Source organism: Gymnogyps californianus, chromosome 14, assembly GCF_018139145.2.
Source record: "Gymnogyps californianus isolate 813 chromosome 14, ASM1813914v2, whole genome shotgun sequence".
In the NCBI taxonomy this organism is placed as follows: Eukaryota; Metazoa; Chordata; class Aves; order Accipitriformes; family Cathartidae; genus Gymnogyps; species Gymnogyps californianus.
Window position 1 is genome coordinate 9,868,259 of NC_059484.1, and position 18,852 is coordinate 9,887,110.

General features: G+C 43.0%; 1 protein-coding gene across 1 annotated transcript in view; it reads left to right on the top strand.

Moving 5' to 3' along the window:
- UBTD2 (ubiquitin domain containing 2) overlaps window positions 1-18,852 on the top strand; it is a 57,862-nt gene that overhangs the window by 25,062 nt on the left and 13,948 nt on the right. The window contains exon 2 of the mRNA XM_050905276.1: window positions 4,655-4,891. Within this exon, the coding sequence (XP_050761233.1) occupies window positions 4,655-4,891 (237 nt within the window). The remainder of the gene's footprint in view (window positions 1-4,654; window positions 4,892-18,852) is intronic.

Genomic DNA, 18,852 nt, shown 5'->3' on the forward strand with positions numbered 1-18,852 from the left:
GTGCCGGATGGGTGGATGCTGAGTTCAGATGAGACTTGCCTCTCTCCTCGCCTGCTTCTCCAGCCCGCTGCACATCATTGCAATCCCCTCTCCTGCCCTGGCCTTGCGCTGTATCCCGGAGTGCCTAACTAGATAGGTTTGGGTTTCTTAAGCATGCTGAGGCCTAGGAAGTTCATAATGCAGCTAGTAATTATCAGGACTTCTTAGTTGTTGCTTCTGCTGCCGTTAACCTGAATGGACCTTAGCAAGTCCTAAAAACGATGTTTGGAGTTTGTGCTCTGCGTCCCATGCAAGTAGTAGGTGCAATTCAGACCAGAGGGGAACAGAAACGGTGCAGGACGCATCTTTAAGGCAGCTCTCTGGCTAGAACAGGTCCGGTATGCAGGAGGATAAAGACCATCTGTAATCTCTTCACAGTAACCCCTCTGACCAGCCTAGGAAAATCATTTGTAAGGCCACAGTGGCCTGTATAGTTACTCCTCCCTGAGAAAGGCTGCTCTTAAGCAAGGTCCTGCAGGTTGTCAGCAACTTCTTACCCCTCTTTGCGATGCACAGCACCACCTGAGTATCTGTGAGCTATTGGAGCAAGAACAGCCTAAATTATTTTGAAGTGTCACTAATGTGCCGATCTTTTCCTTTTTGAAAAGTAGACTGTTAATGGTCTTCAGATTTCATTCTAAATAAATCTCTTGCCAAAAATATCAACCATTGCCATCTACTGAGACGGGCAACTTTCAGTATTGCTTCAGAGAGAACATGTCTTTTTGGCATTTATAAAACTATTCAGATTTTCAAGCAGGATATTAATAATTTCTTACTTATGTTGAAGTGATGTAAGATGAAAAATTAATGTGGATGTTACTTTCTCTTCCAGATCTTGCAAGCTGGTTGTGCCTCTGATGTGCATGGTCTTAAATGAAGTCAACATTTTCTTTTGAGCTATAGTTTACTTCCAAAGTGAGGAATATAAAACTGACAAATTGTTTCAGACTGCTGATGTTTGTTTCGTTGCCTGTTCTGACTAGTCTTTATCAGCCTTATTACAGAAAAGGGAAAGTCTTTTGATGTGGTCCAAAACTTTGACTGTAGAAATTCATGTATTGATGTTTCTCTCTAGTGACTAAAAGATGAGGTGGAAAGCGAAAGATTCGGGCCTTTCCACATATTAAGTTTTTTACATGTCTTAAGTTTCTTGTATCCCTTCTGCCTCATCTATCCACACAGCTAGAGAGGGATTAATATTTCTTCATGGGGAGCATAAAGCTTTTAGGGGATTCTTGAAGCACTTCTAATAAATGGTAAACACGCTAAAGACCTTTTTAAGTACTGGCTTGTGAAGCCAAGTTGTGTTTAAAGGCTTACTACTGGGATGGATGGCTTGCTAGAGTGCATTTGTAGAGTCACTTTCTTCCACCATCCTTCTTTCCAACTTGAAAAAAAGAAATTATTGCTGGGTTTATCATCACTGCTGTCTGTGTAGGAATGATTGTATCTCCAGGGAGAAGTTATTTGAGACTGTTAGGATCTCTGTCTCTTTAGTCTCTCGCCTGCTATTCTTGTCTAGTGAAGAGCAATATATTTGGATGCTGTCTTGGGCAAAGGGGGAAGCAAGGGAGAGAAATGGCCTGTTGCAGTTCCTGCAGTGGTGCTGGATAACAGGCAGGCAGGGCTGTGTGCAGGAAGCGCCACCGTACTCGGGGACTGCGGGAAGTGCCTTTAACCCGCTTTCATAATTAATGTTTGGGGAGAAGGAGAGGGCCCTGTGGGATGAATTTAGCGTTCATTGAATGTACATACAAACAGATGTTAGCTGAAGTAGAATGGAAGAAAAGATGCCCACTGACCCAAATTTCTTACAATGTTCTGTTCAGTCTGTCTGAAATGTTCGTGTTCTGACTGCTAAGCAGTCAGGAAATAAGGAAACAATTCCTTGTTTAAGTGTTTTACCACATATGTTTTTACAATTTCATAATATACTGTTTAATGTGTGCAGTCCATCTTGTCTGGGCTGCTTGCTTCACCATTGTTGTAGGCTGGACCATCATCGGCTCCCAGCTTGCGTGTGCTCAGCTGAGACTTGGACTAGTAAGGGCTGGGCTTTGCCAGGAAACTTGGTGTTTTGTAAACACTTGGGTTTGCTGTTCTGAAATCTGTTAAATGGTCAGCACTTCTTGAAAAGCGAATGGAAGTAATCTCATGGAAGCAAGCCCATGGAAACAAAAAGCAATAAATGTTTGTGGTCACTTGAAAGGATTCAGAAGTTTATTATTGTTAGTTTCTGCATGGGATACAGAATAACAGCTGGAGTCATTGTTTGTGTGCCATGCAATTGTCATTTGCTACTTTTAATTATGATCTGACTTTGTTTCCATGCAAATATATCCTCTACTATGTTTTTTTTAATCTGAAGAAGGTTCATGCCTTCACATAGTTGGCAATGTCACTTTACCCTCAGGAGTTCTTTTAAATATCCTCTTTTCAATGACTTAAGTCTCAGCTTCTTAAGTGTGAATGTCATTCTGAGTTATGAATTGAAATAGGTAGTTCTTTGGTCATGTAAAGTCAGATTGTATAAGGGTGTGAGGTGTAACCTCATTTATGTGTTTTGGTCTCCTTAAAGCCTGTGTGAAGTTGAAATGCCTGTTGCAACACCAGGCAGTGATGGTCAACCCTGAGACCCAATGCTCGGTGTCGAGTGCTGTTCTGAAAACAGCTGAGTGCATCTGTGGGAGAAAAAAAATCAAGGAAGGAGAGAGAATATTTGAATTAAATACTATTTTTGCAAAATGTTACAGCTTACCTGAAATAAGTATTTCTGGTACATTGACACTTAGTCTTCTCAGTCATGTCCCTCACCCCCACATGCACTCTTTGCCATAAATATGGTTTGTAGTTAACTGCTGAGATACAGCGTAAGTCTAGATTAAGAACTATGAAGAATATTTAGACATTATACTATTCTTCCATTGAAAACTGAATGCTGGAGTAAGACTGAGGAGAGATACAAGGGGGTTTTTGTCAGCTATTGTCAACTTTCTGCCAGAAAAATAAGAGGGTCTGGAGAAAGGAAATGTCTCTTATTATCTCTAAGGATGTACATGGGATACAGAATGCTAAATGTAAACCCTTGTGTTTGACCTGGTGCTCTCCCATCCTTGCAGACTAGCCAGGACCACCTGATAAGCAGCAGGTTTGCTCTGCAGGCTTTGATATCACAGCAGCTGTGGTGTCTCATTTTTGTAAGAGGTATTTCAGCCTTGGTAACATGGACGTGGGGTGACAGACTGCGTCTCTTCACGCTTCCCTGGCCTGACAGCAGCTGGGGTTCCTCTGCTCTATTGGGACAGCAAGGGGTCTTCATGGAGAGCATAAGAGAGGATGGCTCTCCAGCATCATATGTGGTGGGATCCTTAATTGACTTCAGTCCTGTGTAGCTTACCTGTCTTTCAAGAGCATTCGGTACTCATCAACCAGTTTCTATGACCTGTCCCATGGAGGGGCTGCTTATTTTCAGCTGCAAACACACTTAAATTTAACTGTTGAAGGACACTTCATTTACTCTGGAGATGTTTAAACTATGTATTCAAGGTTTTGCAGTATTGAGCCGTGGTGAGAACTGTTTTCGTGGTTTGTTGCTGCTCTCTTCCCCGTACTGTCCTCGCAGAGTCCTGTTGTTGCAGCAAAGCTGTTGCAGCAAGCTTCTCGCCGCCAGGAAGGGGCTGAAGGAAATGGGGTTTTAACTCTTACAGGGAGAAGTTCTTCCCAATGTGCACTGAAGTTTGCTCCCTTCTTTTTCCTTTTCCTTTCAACAGAAGTTGAAATAACCCCTTATTCACACAAATGGAATAGAAGGGTTTAGCACGGTCTTAGCAGTGCTGTAATTTAAAGTGAGCAGGTAGTTTTAATCCACCAACATTATACCTATGTGATTATCTTAACTGGCTATTACACAAAAATAGCTGTAGTTAAAATGAAACAAATGCTTTCATGTTTATTGTGAATGACATAACCACTTTTTAAAGCTTGATGGATTCCTGGATTATTCTTCAGGGATTTCTGTCTCTGACAATTCTAGCCTTTGTGCATCTTATTTGCCTTTGACATATACTTACTCTGAATTAAAACTGTTTAAAAGGAGGTGATGCAAAAAAAAAAATCTTTAGCCTCTTATGACTCTTGTATTAACACAGTATTACGTTTGTTGAGCAGAGAGCGTTGCTAGCAGCGTAGAGCAGAGATCCAGATGCAGTCTGGTCTCACTACACCCGGGTGTTGGGATAACAGGCATCTCGCTGTACCGCTGCTACAGCCTTTGGAAGATGTCTGTGTCGGGTGTGAGCCTCCCAGCCAGGCACACATGGCACAGGCAGAGGGATGTGGAGTTACGGGGGAGCTTGGGGAGAAGTTGTGGGGTGCTCAGGGGTGCAGGTGAAATCAGCAAGCAGGAGGTAGCCCCTCAATTTTTCTAAGAGGTAAAACTGACTTGGAGCCCAGGGGAAGGGAGGTGATGCCTCGGAGGAGATGCAAAAAAAGGATCAGGATTGCCCGAAAGTAAACTTTAGCTCCGTAGATCCTAAACAGAATAACCAAAGGGCACTTCAGTAATTTTATGCTATTACCTTTTTTAATTTCCCTTCGTCTTTCTCCTCCACAGTTGCTCTCGGTCGTAATCAGCCCTTGAAAAAAGAGAAACCGAAATGGAAAAGTGATTACCCCATGACAGACGGACAGTTGCGCAGTAAGAGAGACGAGTTTTGGGACACGGCACCAGCTTTCGAAGGTCGCAAGGAGATTTGGGATGCCCTCAAGGCTGCTGCGCATGCTTTCGAGAGCAATGATCATGAACTGGCACAAGCAATCATTGATGGTGCAAACATAACACTACCACATGGTAGGTTCATCTAAGATGGATGTGGCCTGTAAGAAATGTAACAGTAGGTTAAGGCAAATGTGTTTTTAACCTGAAAATCAATTGAGACGTATACACTAGTTTAAAATACCTGTATTTCAGTATGCACATCTTCCTATTTGGTGTTTCGAAGCAAAATCATGTTAATGTGTAGCGGGACCAAGAAAAGCTACCATTCCATAGTTACCTAAATTTGAATGTATGATCTGGTACATGGTGTAATGCATAATTTAAGTGTCTGATGTCTATAGGCAACACTTCTGACTTTCTGTCATCTCTTGAAACACCTGGAGGCTCGAAGGCATAATTTTCTTAATATTTTTCCAGCCCCCCTTTGTAAGGGAGTAGATTTTTTTCCCCCGATCTTATGGGTTTCTTTGGCACTTGAATTGTTGGGCTTTTTTAAAGTTTCTTTTCTGAAGAGTATGAAAAGCTTTCCCAAAAACTTGATGCTGGCAATCTGCTGTAAGATCTTGTATGAGATAAACTGTAAGCACTTATTTCAGGTGCTTTCCCCTTTGCTCTGTTGTTCTGAATTCTGTTTTTTTCAAGCTCTGTTCTCCCTCACTCCACCCTTCTGAAATTAATCAGTTCCCTTTATTCCCAATAGAAAAACAGTTCAAGTTCTCTATTTAAAAAAAAAAAATAATAATTGAATGGATTTGTAGCTTCAGTAACCTGAAACAATCAGGATGAAATTAAAAACAAACAAACAAAAAACACACACACACACAAAAACCCCAAAAAAACCCAAAACAAAAAAACCAACCCACACACACACAAAAAAAAATCACCCACCAACCCATAACAAAACGCAGTAAACTGAAGCAGGCATGTGTTCTGGTTAGGCTCTGCTTGGTGTCCTCTCTTCCAGAAGGGGCATGAAGAGGCTTGCACCAAATAATGAACTTGTTCCTGACACGTATAAAAGATGTTATATATGTTCTAACTAGAGTATCCTGGGAAGAGAAAAAGGATGATTTGGAAGATCATGTACCTTGCTTTCCAGGGTAACTAGTCTTCATGAGATTGACTACTCATATTGCCTTTTTTTTTTTTTTTCTTTTATTGGTGGTGTTTAGGACCTCGATTTCCTTAAGAAGTCACAGTTGATCATGTATTTAGTTTGGAAGGGGTGGATTTGAGGATCTGTCTTTTCCCATACTAAAGTGTGAAACATTACTAGTAGTTGTGGCTTAACATGTTGTTTTCCCCACTCCTGTTGAGCAGTCAGGATCTCTGAAGTGTCGCTGAGAGGTGGAAACTTCCAGTGCTGCAACACAACCTGGCTTTTCCATAATTCATGGGCAGTCTATTGTGGTCCTCCAGATCGTTGTTTGTTTTCAAGGAGGTTTGTGTTTTGCTGGTTTGACTGATAATGAGGGAGTTTTTGTCAAGGGCATTACACATATGGAAATGGTTTCTGTAGTAGCTGTAGTTTTAAAGAGGAACTTGTCAATTATTTTCAGAACCTGCCAGTGCCAAGGAGATCTCAGGTCTCCTCTTTGACAGACCTGTTGGAGGTCTGTATACATTCTAGGCCCAATCCATTGGAGAGAGAAAAATAATTTCCCTGCTATAAGCTAATGTGGTTTTCAAAAGAGAGAGGAAGGAGTCAAGTTGTCTAGCATGGAACCGGTATCAGAAGACCTCTTTCTGCCTGTGTTTGTCATAATGTGTTTCTTTCCTTGCACTAGTTCATAAAACTGGTCAGAATCTGGAAATCCTAAATTACATACCAGACTTCTTGATTTTATATATCAATACTGTATTTTAAATAGCATATTATATTTATTCTGTGTCCAGAAAACAACAGAATATTCTCCTTCTAAATTGATAATGTTGCTGGATTTTTGTCCTTCCAAAACATCTACATTGCTGAAATGTCCCAGAAGAAGCTGGGTGTTTAGGCAGCTTGTGAGCTGGAGGGAATTGTATAGGTAAGAGGGGTCTGGCGAATTGGATAACTGAAGTCACTGATAATTTTAAGTCACCATTCAAATAAATGGAAATAATTAATATCTCGGAGATTGTGTATTTGCAGACCTAAGGTAGTCGCTGCATTGTTTTGCTTAGTTGCTAAAATAAAAATAGTAGAGGTCAGGAAAACTCAATGTTATATATGGGGCAGGTTTAACAAAATATATATTACCTTCTGCTATGGTCTCTTACTGCTTATGTGAGTTGCTCTCCAGGTCAGACTTTAGCTTAGCCTAAAGAATTGTCTCTTAGTGTGTGAATGTTCACTCTCCGCATTGAGGGTCTGAGTCTGCTTGTGACCATACACAGAAGACTGATAGAAACATAACTCTTTTAGTAAATGAAAATTTGAATCACGAGCATGCTTTTGCAGTGAGAGGGATATTATTTGTATAATGTGGTTATGGAATTTGATGAGACCCTGGTAATGAGCTATTTTGACGGCGTTAGATTATGTATTCAGTTTAAATGTTGCACAAGTGTACGTATGAACAGCACTTCCAGGGGAAACGTTAAATTTATGGCATCAAGTCATGCAAAGAAGCTGTTTGACATGTTAGGTCTCTGCTTCCTCTCGTTAGAGTGGCATAACAACTTGTAGTTGCGGAGGAGGATTTTATTCAAGTGGGAAATTTAAGCAGTTTAAGCCTGCCTGGAAGTTTAAGTTTGTCTTTGGGTTCTGAGATGGAGTCGTTTGTGTGTCCGTCTTCCTCGCTTAGAGAAGAGAGGTTGTGTGATGTACAGTTTCAACACTCCCAAATTTTGAGAATAGTGTTTCTTAGTTTCTTGAATAACTGCTTATTAAGTTCAGACTTTATAAGCGTGTTTCAGGCTTTAAGTCCCAGCAGTTTCTGGTTGCAAGCAAAAATCTGAAACTGGGCACATAACTCACATTTCTTCTCCTTGGGCAGCCTGAGGAATGTAGGATAGATGCCGTGCCCTGGAAATTAGCCTTTTACTGTCATTGAATGTAATACTTAAGGGGGAAGAAGTATGTGAACTCTTAAATTTGGCTTTTCAGCAGACAATTTGCTTGGGGTCCTGCCTACTACTGGCAGACCGTAGTCTGCGTTCTAAGGCCCACATGCAGAATATTCAGAATATTTCAGAAATAAGTCAGGAATCAAACTTGTATCAGAGGCTCTGTTGCCCAAGCCAGGCCTGGCCTGAGGCTGGATTCCAAATACAGAGAATATTTTGAATATTTATCCAGGATCGCGAGTTTAGTAGTGATTTTTGTACCCACAAAATTGTGTTACTTGCTTTTTATTCAACTTTCCACTGGTGACACTTGTCTTGTGCATCAGCTGCTTGCATAGTTCTCTGTGCAATGTGACCTTTCCACTACAGCAAAAGCTACTTCTTTTAGAAATTCAAGTATTTCTTAGTCATCAAGCATTGTTAGTGCCCTGTATGAATAGATTATGAATAAAAGCCTTCCATTTATGGGCTCAGTAATGCCTGCTCTCAGCAAACTGAGCTTATCTCCCGGCAGGTAGAGCAAACAAATTGTCCTTGTTCCGAGTGACACCAAAAACCTCCGTGTTTTTGTTTACAAAAAACTCGCTTTGTGGAAAATTTAAAAAGAAGGGAAAATAGCTGTTAAGCTGCTGCATATGCATTAATGATCCAGTCCTGTGCTTACCTGACTTACACCACTGTCTAGATTTACCCATGTAACTGTTGAGCATTGCCGTGCCCCGCGCGGGCTGGTCTGTCCTCCCACCCTGCTCTTGGCCCTGCGCGGGGACCTGCAGCATGGCAGGGGACCTGTGTCACCTCTCAAATTCATCTTTTGTATCCTTTTTCTTGTCTGTAGCTGTTTACCTGGCCAGGCAGCAAATACGCATCCAGTTCAGGCTGTGTCTTTTGTAGCAAAGTTAGGATGAGAATCGAAATGCTTGCAGAGCCTCCTGAAATAACACCTAAATGCCTGCATTCAATTTTGTCTTCTGTTCCACCAGAAACCCTGGTAGAAACTGCTCGGGAGTGCCTCCTTGGAGTTTAGGCTTTGTTTCTTCAAATGGGAGGAAAAGGGAAAATTTGCTGCTGAGGCTGTGCATGAAAACACTCTCTATTTCCCCAAAGAAAGCAACCATTTAGGAAGATGACATGTAAAGATCAAGCCAAGATTTTTTTTCCTAAGTAAATAATTTGACAGTGTAGCTCTGGCATTTTTGTAAGTGAAAACTTGTATTTGTGATAGGTCAGACAAGGATGGGACATTTTTCCTTTGATTTCTTAGCTCACCAAAGAATCTTGATTCCTAAGAAAACCAACTATCCTAGTGATAGGACAAGGGGTAATGGCTTTAAACTGAAAGAGGGTAGATTTATATTAGATGTAAGGAAGAAGTTCTTTACTGTGAGGGTGGTGAGGCACTGGAGCAGGTTGCCCAGAGAGGCTGTGGATGCCCCCTCCCTGAAAGTGTTCAAGGCCAGGCTGGATGGAGCTTTGAGCAACCTGGTCTAGTGGCAGGGGGGTTGGAACCAGATGATTTTTAAGGTCCCTTCCAATCCAAACCATGCTATGATTCTGTGATAAATCCTTTAACTCTATTGAAAAAATGGAAAATTTTAAACTAATTTTTTCCTCTCCCAAAGGAAGAGGTCTTCTGCAAAATGATGCAATACTATGAGACTGTGGCATTTCCTCTCATTTATTTACTACGTGCACAACTGAGGCTTAAAAAAACCAAACCAAACCCATACATGTACATTTTAACTGTCCCTGTGTGGTAAGCATGTTGTGTATGCATTCAAACTATGTATTACTTACAAAATCAAACCTTGCGGGAAGTGGGGGAGTGGGAAGATGGGGCCGGGGAGTGAGTAAGGACTGACAGAAGTTTGCAGATACAGATTCTGGCCTAGCTGATGCTGCAAAAATAAAATTGCTTTTTTATTCCAGAAACCTATAGGAAAGGGCAGAAAAAACACATCTCTTCTTAATACTACGTTCAGCCAGATATCTTACTTGTCTAACCTGTGTGAGGAAGACTCTAACCAATGTAATTTTTCTAATGGATGCCTTTTGCTGTCTTCTGCGGTTAAAAATAGCACATAAGAAGTATTAAATAAATAAATAAGCTTGTGGGATGGGCTTAGCACTTCTCATCTATCTTGGGTGCCTCTGTGGGATGTATTTAAAAATAGAAATAACGTTATCGCCAATTTATACTTTTCTTTTTCTGATGTCTTAAAGTAGCACATCCTCAATGTTTTATTAATGAGTCCATTTAAATTTAATGAAGAACAGTTTTACATACTTCTCAGCTATCAAAAAGGAAATGTTGGAGTGTGTAGTATTTTATTAGGGTCTGCACCAAATGTGAGTGTTGAGCTGAAGTTGTCCTGAAAGTAGTTAATATTAATTGGAATCTGTTAAGTGGAGCTTTTAAATTTCAGGATAGACACTTAAATCTGCTGTAGCATAGTTACCAGTATATTGGATTTAACTCCTTTAATGCTGTTTGAACGATAAAAGGGCCTCTCTGTTAAGCAGTGGCTTTGTGCTTGGGAGTAGTCAGCTTCTCTGTGCCTTAAAATACAGCTCCTGTAGCTCGCAGCATGCTTTTTCAGTGAACAGTCTTGCAGCGCTGGCTCTTTGTGTGCACACAGAACTGTTGCATTTACTGTGTGTAATGCTTGAGATCATGAAAAGTGGGGATGTGAGTATTTAACTTAAATGCTGGGTAAAAGTAGGTGAAATTACTGAAATGTTCTTGCTGTGAATAGAGCATTTTCTTCCCCTTTGGGGGAAATATTCAACAGAAAACCATAAAAAAAAAACCCAAACCAAAAATACCGCAAAGCCAACAGCAGTGGTATAGAGGAAAGCATGCTTCACCTCCACTGTTTACCCCACCCCAGTCCAAACACAAATTCCTATTTCCAGCAAAATTCTTTTTTTTTTCCTATAGAACTGTAACTATGCATCATCCTGTGATATTTGCTGCCTTTGGGCCTGATGCTTCCCTGCACTAAAGAGCAGCTTTTAATGGCTGTGCCTGCAGTCCTGCATCCATCTGTGCACTGCCTCCCCTCTGTGTGCGCTGGGGTTTCGGAGACTGTTGCTGTCTGAGAGGACACGTTATGTTACTTCATGTGCCTGCCGTCCTTTGGTGCTCAGCTGTGTCTCAGTACAGCACTGTGGTTCAGTAGACCATCAGGATGCACGTGCTCCTTACTGATCAGGTTTGGGTTTGTTTGGTGGGGGTTTTTTTGTTTCTGTTTTTGTTTTTTTAGTACTTATCCAGTACTATGTGAGCACTGATTAGTTGTACTCAATGAAGAAAGTTACCCTCTGCTATGTTGAAAACTCCATTTTTGTTTGTAAATGAATGATTTCATGCTGTTGCTCAAGACCTTGGGGAGTGCAAGGTGGAGGGGAGAAAGGGTGATAGCTAAAGCTAATGGAACGGTATGATTTCGGGTAAACAGGAGAGCAGCCCATAGCACGGGTGTGTTTGGCAAGATGTCAGTGTTGCTTTTAGCGTTGATTGCATTCATTGGGTGAGAAGTCCCGAGAAGGTTTTTATACTGCTTAGGTAAATCACTGGGAGCATTGGAAAACTTCTGCTCCCTGCTACAGCTGGTATTTCACCTTCTCTCATTGGTCTCGAAGTAAATCAGAAGAATTATTGAAGCTTTTTTGGAAACGAAAGCCGTGCCTGTTCTCAGAAGTGTTGGACGGGCACATGGGTTATTGATGGTGGGCATCAGTGTGCTTTATTGCTGCCTAGCACTGATGGACTGTTCATATGTTACCTTTATTAGGATGGTGTTTTATTAACTTTGTTCAGTGGATGCTGTTACCTTGTTGCCATCCTTACTGAGATAATGTTTGGGGAAGTTTCAGGCTGACAGGTTTTGCCTTGTGCTAACTTCTTTTCTGCAGTAGTTTTATGAAGAGTTTATGTACCAAGATCATGCTGGTGCAAGAAATACAGGATTTGCCTAAAGCAGTTGTCCCCAGTGTTTGAGACTGGATGGTCAACACAGTCTGTACTGGTGGTAGAGGCAAACCATAAGCAAAATACCACTTTCTTCTCCCTTGTAGGGCTGAGGAACACAATAATGATGGGAAAGCTGAGCAGTATATGCCATCGATATAAGTTAGTCATCCCAACCAGCTTCATCCTTGCTTATAAGGAGAGGGGAGGGTGTACAGACTCGGCTTTGCACAACAAAACCACCTGAGGTTGCATATGACTTGGAGTGAGGGAAGGGAGGAGTGATCACAGTAGCTTATTTTTGTAGAAACAGTAACTAAGGATGAAAATAGCATTCAATGCTTTTATTGAAAAGGAACCAGACAGTTCTCTGTCCCAGAGAGGGAAAGTTAGCACCCAAGTGCCAGCAGTCCTTTTAAGGCTGTAGCAGCCATTAGTGGCTGTGCCACTTCGTATTAATTTAATAAAAGGTATTATATATCACAGGCATATAAACTGGTTTATATTAAAACCAGATCCTGTATCAGAAGAGGGGTTCTTTATACCACCCAGGAGTGAAATCAGGCTTACTTTTTCTAAGTCAGGTTGAAGCATGGTCTCTAATTCAAATGATTAGAGATTTTATTCTGTTGCAGACTTTGTGCATCACCTTTTAGAACATACATCTGCTGTGGTGTTTTTACCTATCAAATGGGAATATCTGTCAAACCGTGCTCCTTTGTGAATGTTAAGGCTCCTCATGTCACGTGCTTGACCTTTATTGACATCTAAGAAGTGCTGCATGTGAGTGCCAATGGTGGGATGCTACTGTAAATGAGCTTTCTGCAACGGGCCCTGTGTATCCATCTCATATACTGGTTTTCCAGGCTTCCAAAGTAGTAATTGCTAAAAGTGAACTACCAGACGTGGATGGGAAGGGAAGCAGTGGAAGGTAGCCGACAGGCTCTCAGGAGTTAGTCTTTATATTTGTACAGTAATTTGGAAATATCTACAATAAAATTACATAGTAGATGTTTAACACTGACCATTTAATGTATGTCTCCCGTAAAATAAGTAGCTCCAGAAGTGGAACTCTGTAATTTTTGCAGTGCTTTTTGTGTGATGGCTATATTGGACTTAACTGTTGTATTGATGAATCTGTGGTTGAGAGAATCTGTACAGTAAATTTCACCATGGCATCTTTAGCGTTTAAATTGAATCTGCTTCTGTAAACTGCTGCACATTAAGCCACAAGATCCTTGTGTTTTTTCTCCCACCCTTCCCTGCAAGCTACTGTATCCATTGCTAAGCCTTTGCTACGGAGTTAAGGCTGTAGGAATTGCTTTCTCAGGAGCTCGTTTGTCTGAAGAGACTCTTTAATTGTCATTGACAAAATGTTTTTTCTGTAATGTATTGCATTGTGTATACACGTGTGAAACGTTGTTGAACAATGTGTTTTTGTATGTGGATACAGAATGCTTGGTCAGGTTTCTCTAATGTCTCTTTAAAAGGATAGTGAATGGTATTTTGGTGACTGTGGCTGTCTAATTTTAGATTTCAGCAGAGTAATGAAAGCTTTGGGAGGTCTGACTATCAAAGTGTATCTGTCAATATGATCAGCAGTAGTACTGAGATGAGCATGCAGGCCATAAAAGTTAAGGAAACTAAAATCTTTCTGTAGTGAATATCATAAAATTTACAGTTGAGGCTACTAGTTTTTTTTGCTTTTTGTTTTTGTTTGGGTTTGTGTTGGTTTTGGGTTTTTTGGTGCTAAACTCTGCTCAGCAGAAAGCAGCTCTTAAGTTTGAGGGGAGGTTTTTCTGTTTTGTTTTTACTTCAGTTAAAAAAATACCAAAAGTAAGGGATTAAAAACAAAAATTGCTGGTGTCTTGCAAGGAACCAGACTAGCTGCTGTTAGCACTGAGGACATGAGTGTGCATTAGGAGCGTGCTTGCATTTTGGTTTTTCTTCTGCACATCAGTGTCTATTTTTAAAAGTTGTTGACGTCAAGTTCCCTCCTTAGGTTTGTCTTTGCTAAAATGGTTAGTGAATACATTGAGTCTAGCTTTTACAAGACTGCACCCAGACTGTTTTCATATCTTCCTGCCTCCGTGTGTGCACAGCACCGATAGATACTCTGGAAAAGGGTTGCCCGCCCAGGTGAGAGCTGCGGTCCCAGTTTTGGTGGTGCCTCTCAAGTTTTGACCGCTGTAGCTGTTGCAGTCTCGTCATTGCGTTACTCTGAAGCACAGACAGGGTGCAAGGATGTGACAAGTGTGAAGAGAAATGCTACCATCCAACTGCTAATGGACACCTGCTCTGGGCTCCTGCAAAGCATTAAGGGAGACCAACTCATCTTCAAAATCCATTTTATGGAGCAACTTTGTGCATGCTCCTTCTATCCTCAGAAAGTACCTCCTGCTGATGAGAAACCATAGAATCATAGAATGGTTTGGGTTGGAAGGGACCTTAAAGATCATCTAGTTCCAAGCCCCCTGCCATGGGCAGGGACACCTTCCACTAGACCATGTTGCTCAAAGCCCCATCCAACCTGGCCTTGAACACTTCCAGGGAGGGGGCATCCACAGCCTCTCTGGGCAACCTGCTCCAGTGCCTCACCACCCTCATAATGAAGAACTTCTTCTTTACATCTAATCTAAATCTACCCTCTTTCAGTTTAAAGTCATTCCCCCTTGTCCTATCACTACATGCCCTTGTAAAAAGTCCCTCTCCAGCTCTCCTGTAGGCCCCCTTTAGGTGCTGGAAGGCTGCTATAAGGTCTCCCCAGAGCCTTCTCTTCTCCAGGCTGAACAACCCCAGCTCTCTCAGCCTGTCTTCATAGGAGAGGTGCTCCAGCCCTCTGATCATCTTCGTGGCCCTCCTCTGGACTTGCTCCAACAGGTCCATGTCCTTCTTATGTTGGGGGTCCCGGAGCTGAACACAGTACTCCAGGTGGGGTCTCACGAGAGCAGGGTGGAGGGGGAGAATCACCTCCCTTGACCTGCTGGGCACGCTTCTTTTGATGCAGCCCAGGATACAGTTGGCTTTCTGGGCTGCAAACTCACATTGCTGGGTCGTGTTGAGCTTCTTGTCAACCAACACCCCCAAGTCCTTCTCCTCAGGGCTGCTCTCAATCCACTCATCGCCCAGCCTGTACTTGTGCTTGGGATTGCTCCGACCCATGTGCAGGACCTTGCACTTGGCCTTGTTGAACTTCATGAGGTTCGCACGGGCCCACCTCTCAAGCCTGCCAAGGTCCCTCTGGATGACATCCCTTCACTCCAGCGTGTCGATCACACCACGCAGCTTGGTGTCATCGGCAAACTTGCTGAGGGTGCACTCGATCCCACTGTCCATGTCACCGACAAAGATGTCAGACAGCGCTGGTCCCAACACCAACCACTGAGGAAGGCCACTTGTCACTGCTCTCCACTTGGACATCAAGGCATTGACCACGACTCTTTGAGTGTGACCATCCAGCCTATTCCTTATCCACCAAGTGGTGCATCCATCAAATCCATGTCTCTCCAATTTAGAGACAAGGATGTTGTGTGGGACAGTGTCAAATGCTTTTCACAAGTCCAGGTAGATGACATCCGTTGCTCTTTCCTTATCCGCCAACGCTGTAACCCCATCGTAAAAGGCCACCAAATTTGTTAGGCACAATTTACCCTTGGTAAAGCCATGTTTGCTGTCACCAGTCACCTCCTTATTTTCCATGTGCCTTAGCATAGTTTCCAGGAGGATCTGCTCCATGATCTTGCCTGGCACAGAGGTGAGACTGACTGGCCTGTAGTTCCCTGGGTCTTCCTTTTTTCCCTTTTTAAAAATGGCACTGGCGTTTCCCCTTTTCTAGACTGCCACGACTCTCAAATATGATGGATAGCGGCTTAGCTGCTTCATCCGCCAGTTCCCTCAGGACATGCGGATGCATCTCATCAGGTCCTATGGACTTGTGCACCTTCGGATTCATTAGACGGTCTCAAACCTGATCTTCTCTGACAGTGGGCGGTTCTTCATTCTCCCAGTCCCTGCCTTTGCCTTCTGCAACTTGGGTGGTGTGGCTGGAGCACTCACCGGTGAAGACTGAGGCAAAAAAGTCGTTGAGTACCTCAGCCTTCTCCATGTCCCAGGTAACTAGGTCTCCCATTTCCTTCCGGAGAGGGCCCACATTTTCCCTAGTCTTCCTTTATCACCAACATACCTATAGAAGCTTTTCTTGTTGCCCTTGACGTCACTGGCCAGATTTAATTCTATCAGGGCTTTGGCTTTCCTAACCTGATCCCTGGCTGCTTGGATAATTTTTCTGTGTTCCTCCCAGGCTACCTGTCCTTGCTTCCACCCTCTGTAGGCTTCCTTTTTGTGTTTGAGTTTGTCCAGGAGCTCCTTGTTCATCCACACAGGCCTCCTGGTGTTTTTGCCTGACTTCCTCTTTGTTGGGATGCATCGCTCCTGAGCTTGGAGGAGGTGATCCTTGAATATTAACCAGCTTTCTTGGGCTCCTCTTCCCTCCAGGGCTTTATCCCATGCTACTCTACCAAGCAGATCCCTGAAGAGGCCAAAGTCTGCTCTCCTGAAGTCCAAGGTAGCGAGCTTGCTGTGCTCCCTCCTTGCTGCCCTAAGGATCTTGAACTCCACCATTTCATGGTCATGGCAGCCAAGGCTGCCCTTGAGCTTCACATTCCCCACCAGCCCCTCCTTGTTGGTGAGAACAAGGTCCAGCATAGCATCTCTCCTTGTTGGCTCCTCTATCACTTGGAAAAGGAAGTTATCAACGCATTCCGGGAACCTCCTGGATTGCTTATGCCCTGCTGTGTTGTCCCTCCAGCAGATATTGGGGTGGTTGAAGTCCACCATGAGGACCAGGGCTTGTGAACATGAGGCTGCTCCTATCTGTCTATAGAGGGCCTCATCCGCTCGGCCTTCCTGGTCAGGTGGCCTGTAGCAGACCCCCACTATAATGTCACCTGTCCCTGCCCTCCCTTTAATCCTGACCCATAGGCTCTCGGTCAGCTCCTCATCCATCCCCAGGCGGAGCTCCATGCACTCCAGCTGGTCGTGGACATAGAGGGCAGCACCCCCTCCACATCTCCCCTGCCTGTCCTTCCTAAAGAGCCTGTATCCTTCCATTCCAACACTCCAGTCATAGGAACCATCCCACCACGTCTCCGTGATGCCAGTAAGGTCATAGTCCTGCAGGTGTGTGCACGTCTCTGACTCCTCTTGTTTATTCCCCATGCTACATGCGTTTGCATAGAGACATTTAAGTTAAAATAAATCTCTGAAATACTCTGGCTGTTTCACTTCTGCTCAGGCACAGTAATTGCTTTTTTGTTAGAAGACTTCATCTGAATTAGGGATCTTCAACCAGTGGCCTCCAGGCTGTGTGCTCCCTGCTTGGATGCTGAATTCAACCTGCACGAACCCGCTTCCCGGTGGCTGCTCGGAGGCAGCCGGCAGGGTGGCAGCTCCTCCTCTTCTGCTGTATCTTGCCTCCATGATTCTCGGCATTTTCTCTGTCCATTGTTGAGCCAGCACACCTGGAAGGATGGCTTATTGCTTTTGGGAAATGCCTTTTTCCAGGGGGGACATGTGCATGCGGTGCTGGGGAAGGGCAGATGCCCTGCTGCCCTGCTGCATGAGCAAAGTCCTTATAAATGTTACACTCAAATCAAGAGAGATTGCTTTGCTCTGTAGTTGTTGCAGTTGAAGACTGGCCAGATACTTAGAAGGTCTAGCAAGTTGTCTGGTAAAAGGAAGAGAATTGTTTCATTTTTGCTTTTGATCCATGTGAAATTTAAAAAGACAAAAGTCAATTATTACACCAATTACTTCAACTTTTACTGTCCTTTGGAAAAGGAACTGAGGATTCAAAATGTGGATGCAAACTGCAAAATGTTTAAACCTTTTCTAAAGCCTTATTTCTCATTCTCTTTTACCACTTTCTGTTGTTGTTTGGTTTAACAGCGCTGTCAAGTCCATAAAGCCTCATCACATGACTGTTGCACAATTGGCAGCTTTAGCTGCATTTTTCTTTTTAAACTGAAACTTCAAGGAGGAGATATTCAGTTTATAAATATGAGTGAGAAAACAGCTCTTCCCAGCTGAAAATACAGCACATTATTTCAGTTCCTGGATGCTTAAAGCAATCCATTTGTTTACCTTCACACTGAAAAAGGGCAAATTTGCAGCATTAATTTATAGACTTATAGTGCAGTAGAAACACCTTCTTTCATAGTAACCACTTCAGAGCTAGGAGTTGAAAGTTTTGGAGAAACCTTTGATTTGATTTTTATGTTTAAGTGGAGTTGTGAATGCTTACACTCTTGAGTACTTTCCCTATTTCCCCTTTGACAACCTTCTAGGGGAGAGAGGCAGGGAGTTAATGCGAATAACCCTATCCTGCACTGACCTGGAGTCTCACAGCCAGTTGTTTGTGCTCTTCAGCTGTGTTTTGTCCTATCTTTGCTCCAGCTTTTACTCAGGACCCATGGAAGGGAGAGTGTTACTGTGAAGGTGCCTATAAAGCACAAAATAAACTGAGGAAGAGAAACGCTTGGTTTTATGTGAAGTAGTGTAAAAGCTTTCCTACATAGCAAAGCTAGCTGTTGCTGGTTTCTTTCATTTGATCTAATTCCTTGGATTGTTTTCGCTTGAGTCAGAGGAGGGATGCAAGGGAGCAGAGAGGCAATGCTGTACAGCAGGATCGGCTCCTGCTTCGCCAAGTCCCTTCTTTAGAGCTGTTGGCACTTTGGAGGGGAGAGTGTGCATCCTAGCAGGGGACGTACTGAGAACTAGTGACTTTGGAGTGTGTGAGTGTGTTCAGCGTTTCTTTCAGGTATGAGGCACAACATGGAAGAAAGCAGAATGTGTATTCTCAATTTGGTAAAGTGGAGTTGGCTTCCCAATACTGACCAGGGCTGTAGACTGTGACTGCTTTAAGCAGCGGAGCAAGGTGAGTAGGTTGCCTGCTTCCCTTTACACAACCTCATTGTTCCCCCTCCACTTCTCTTCATGGAGCCGCAGGATG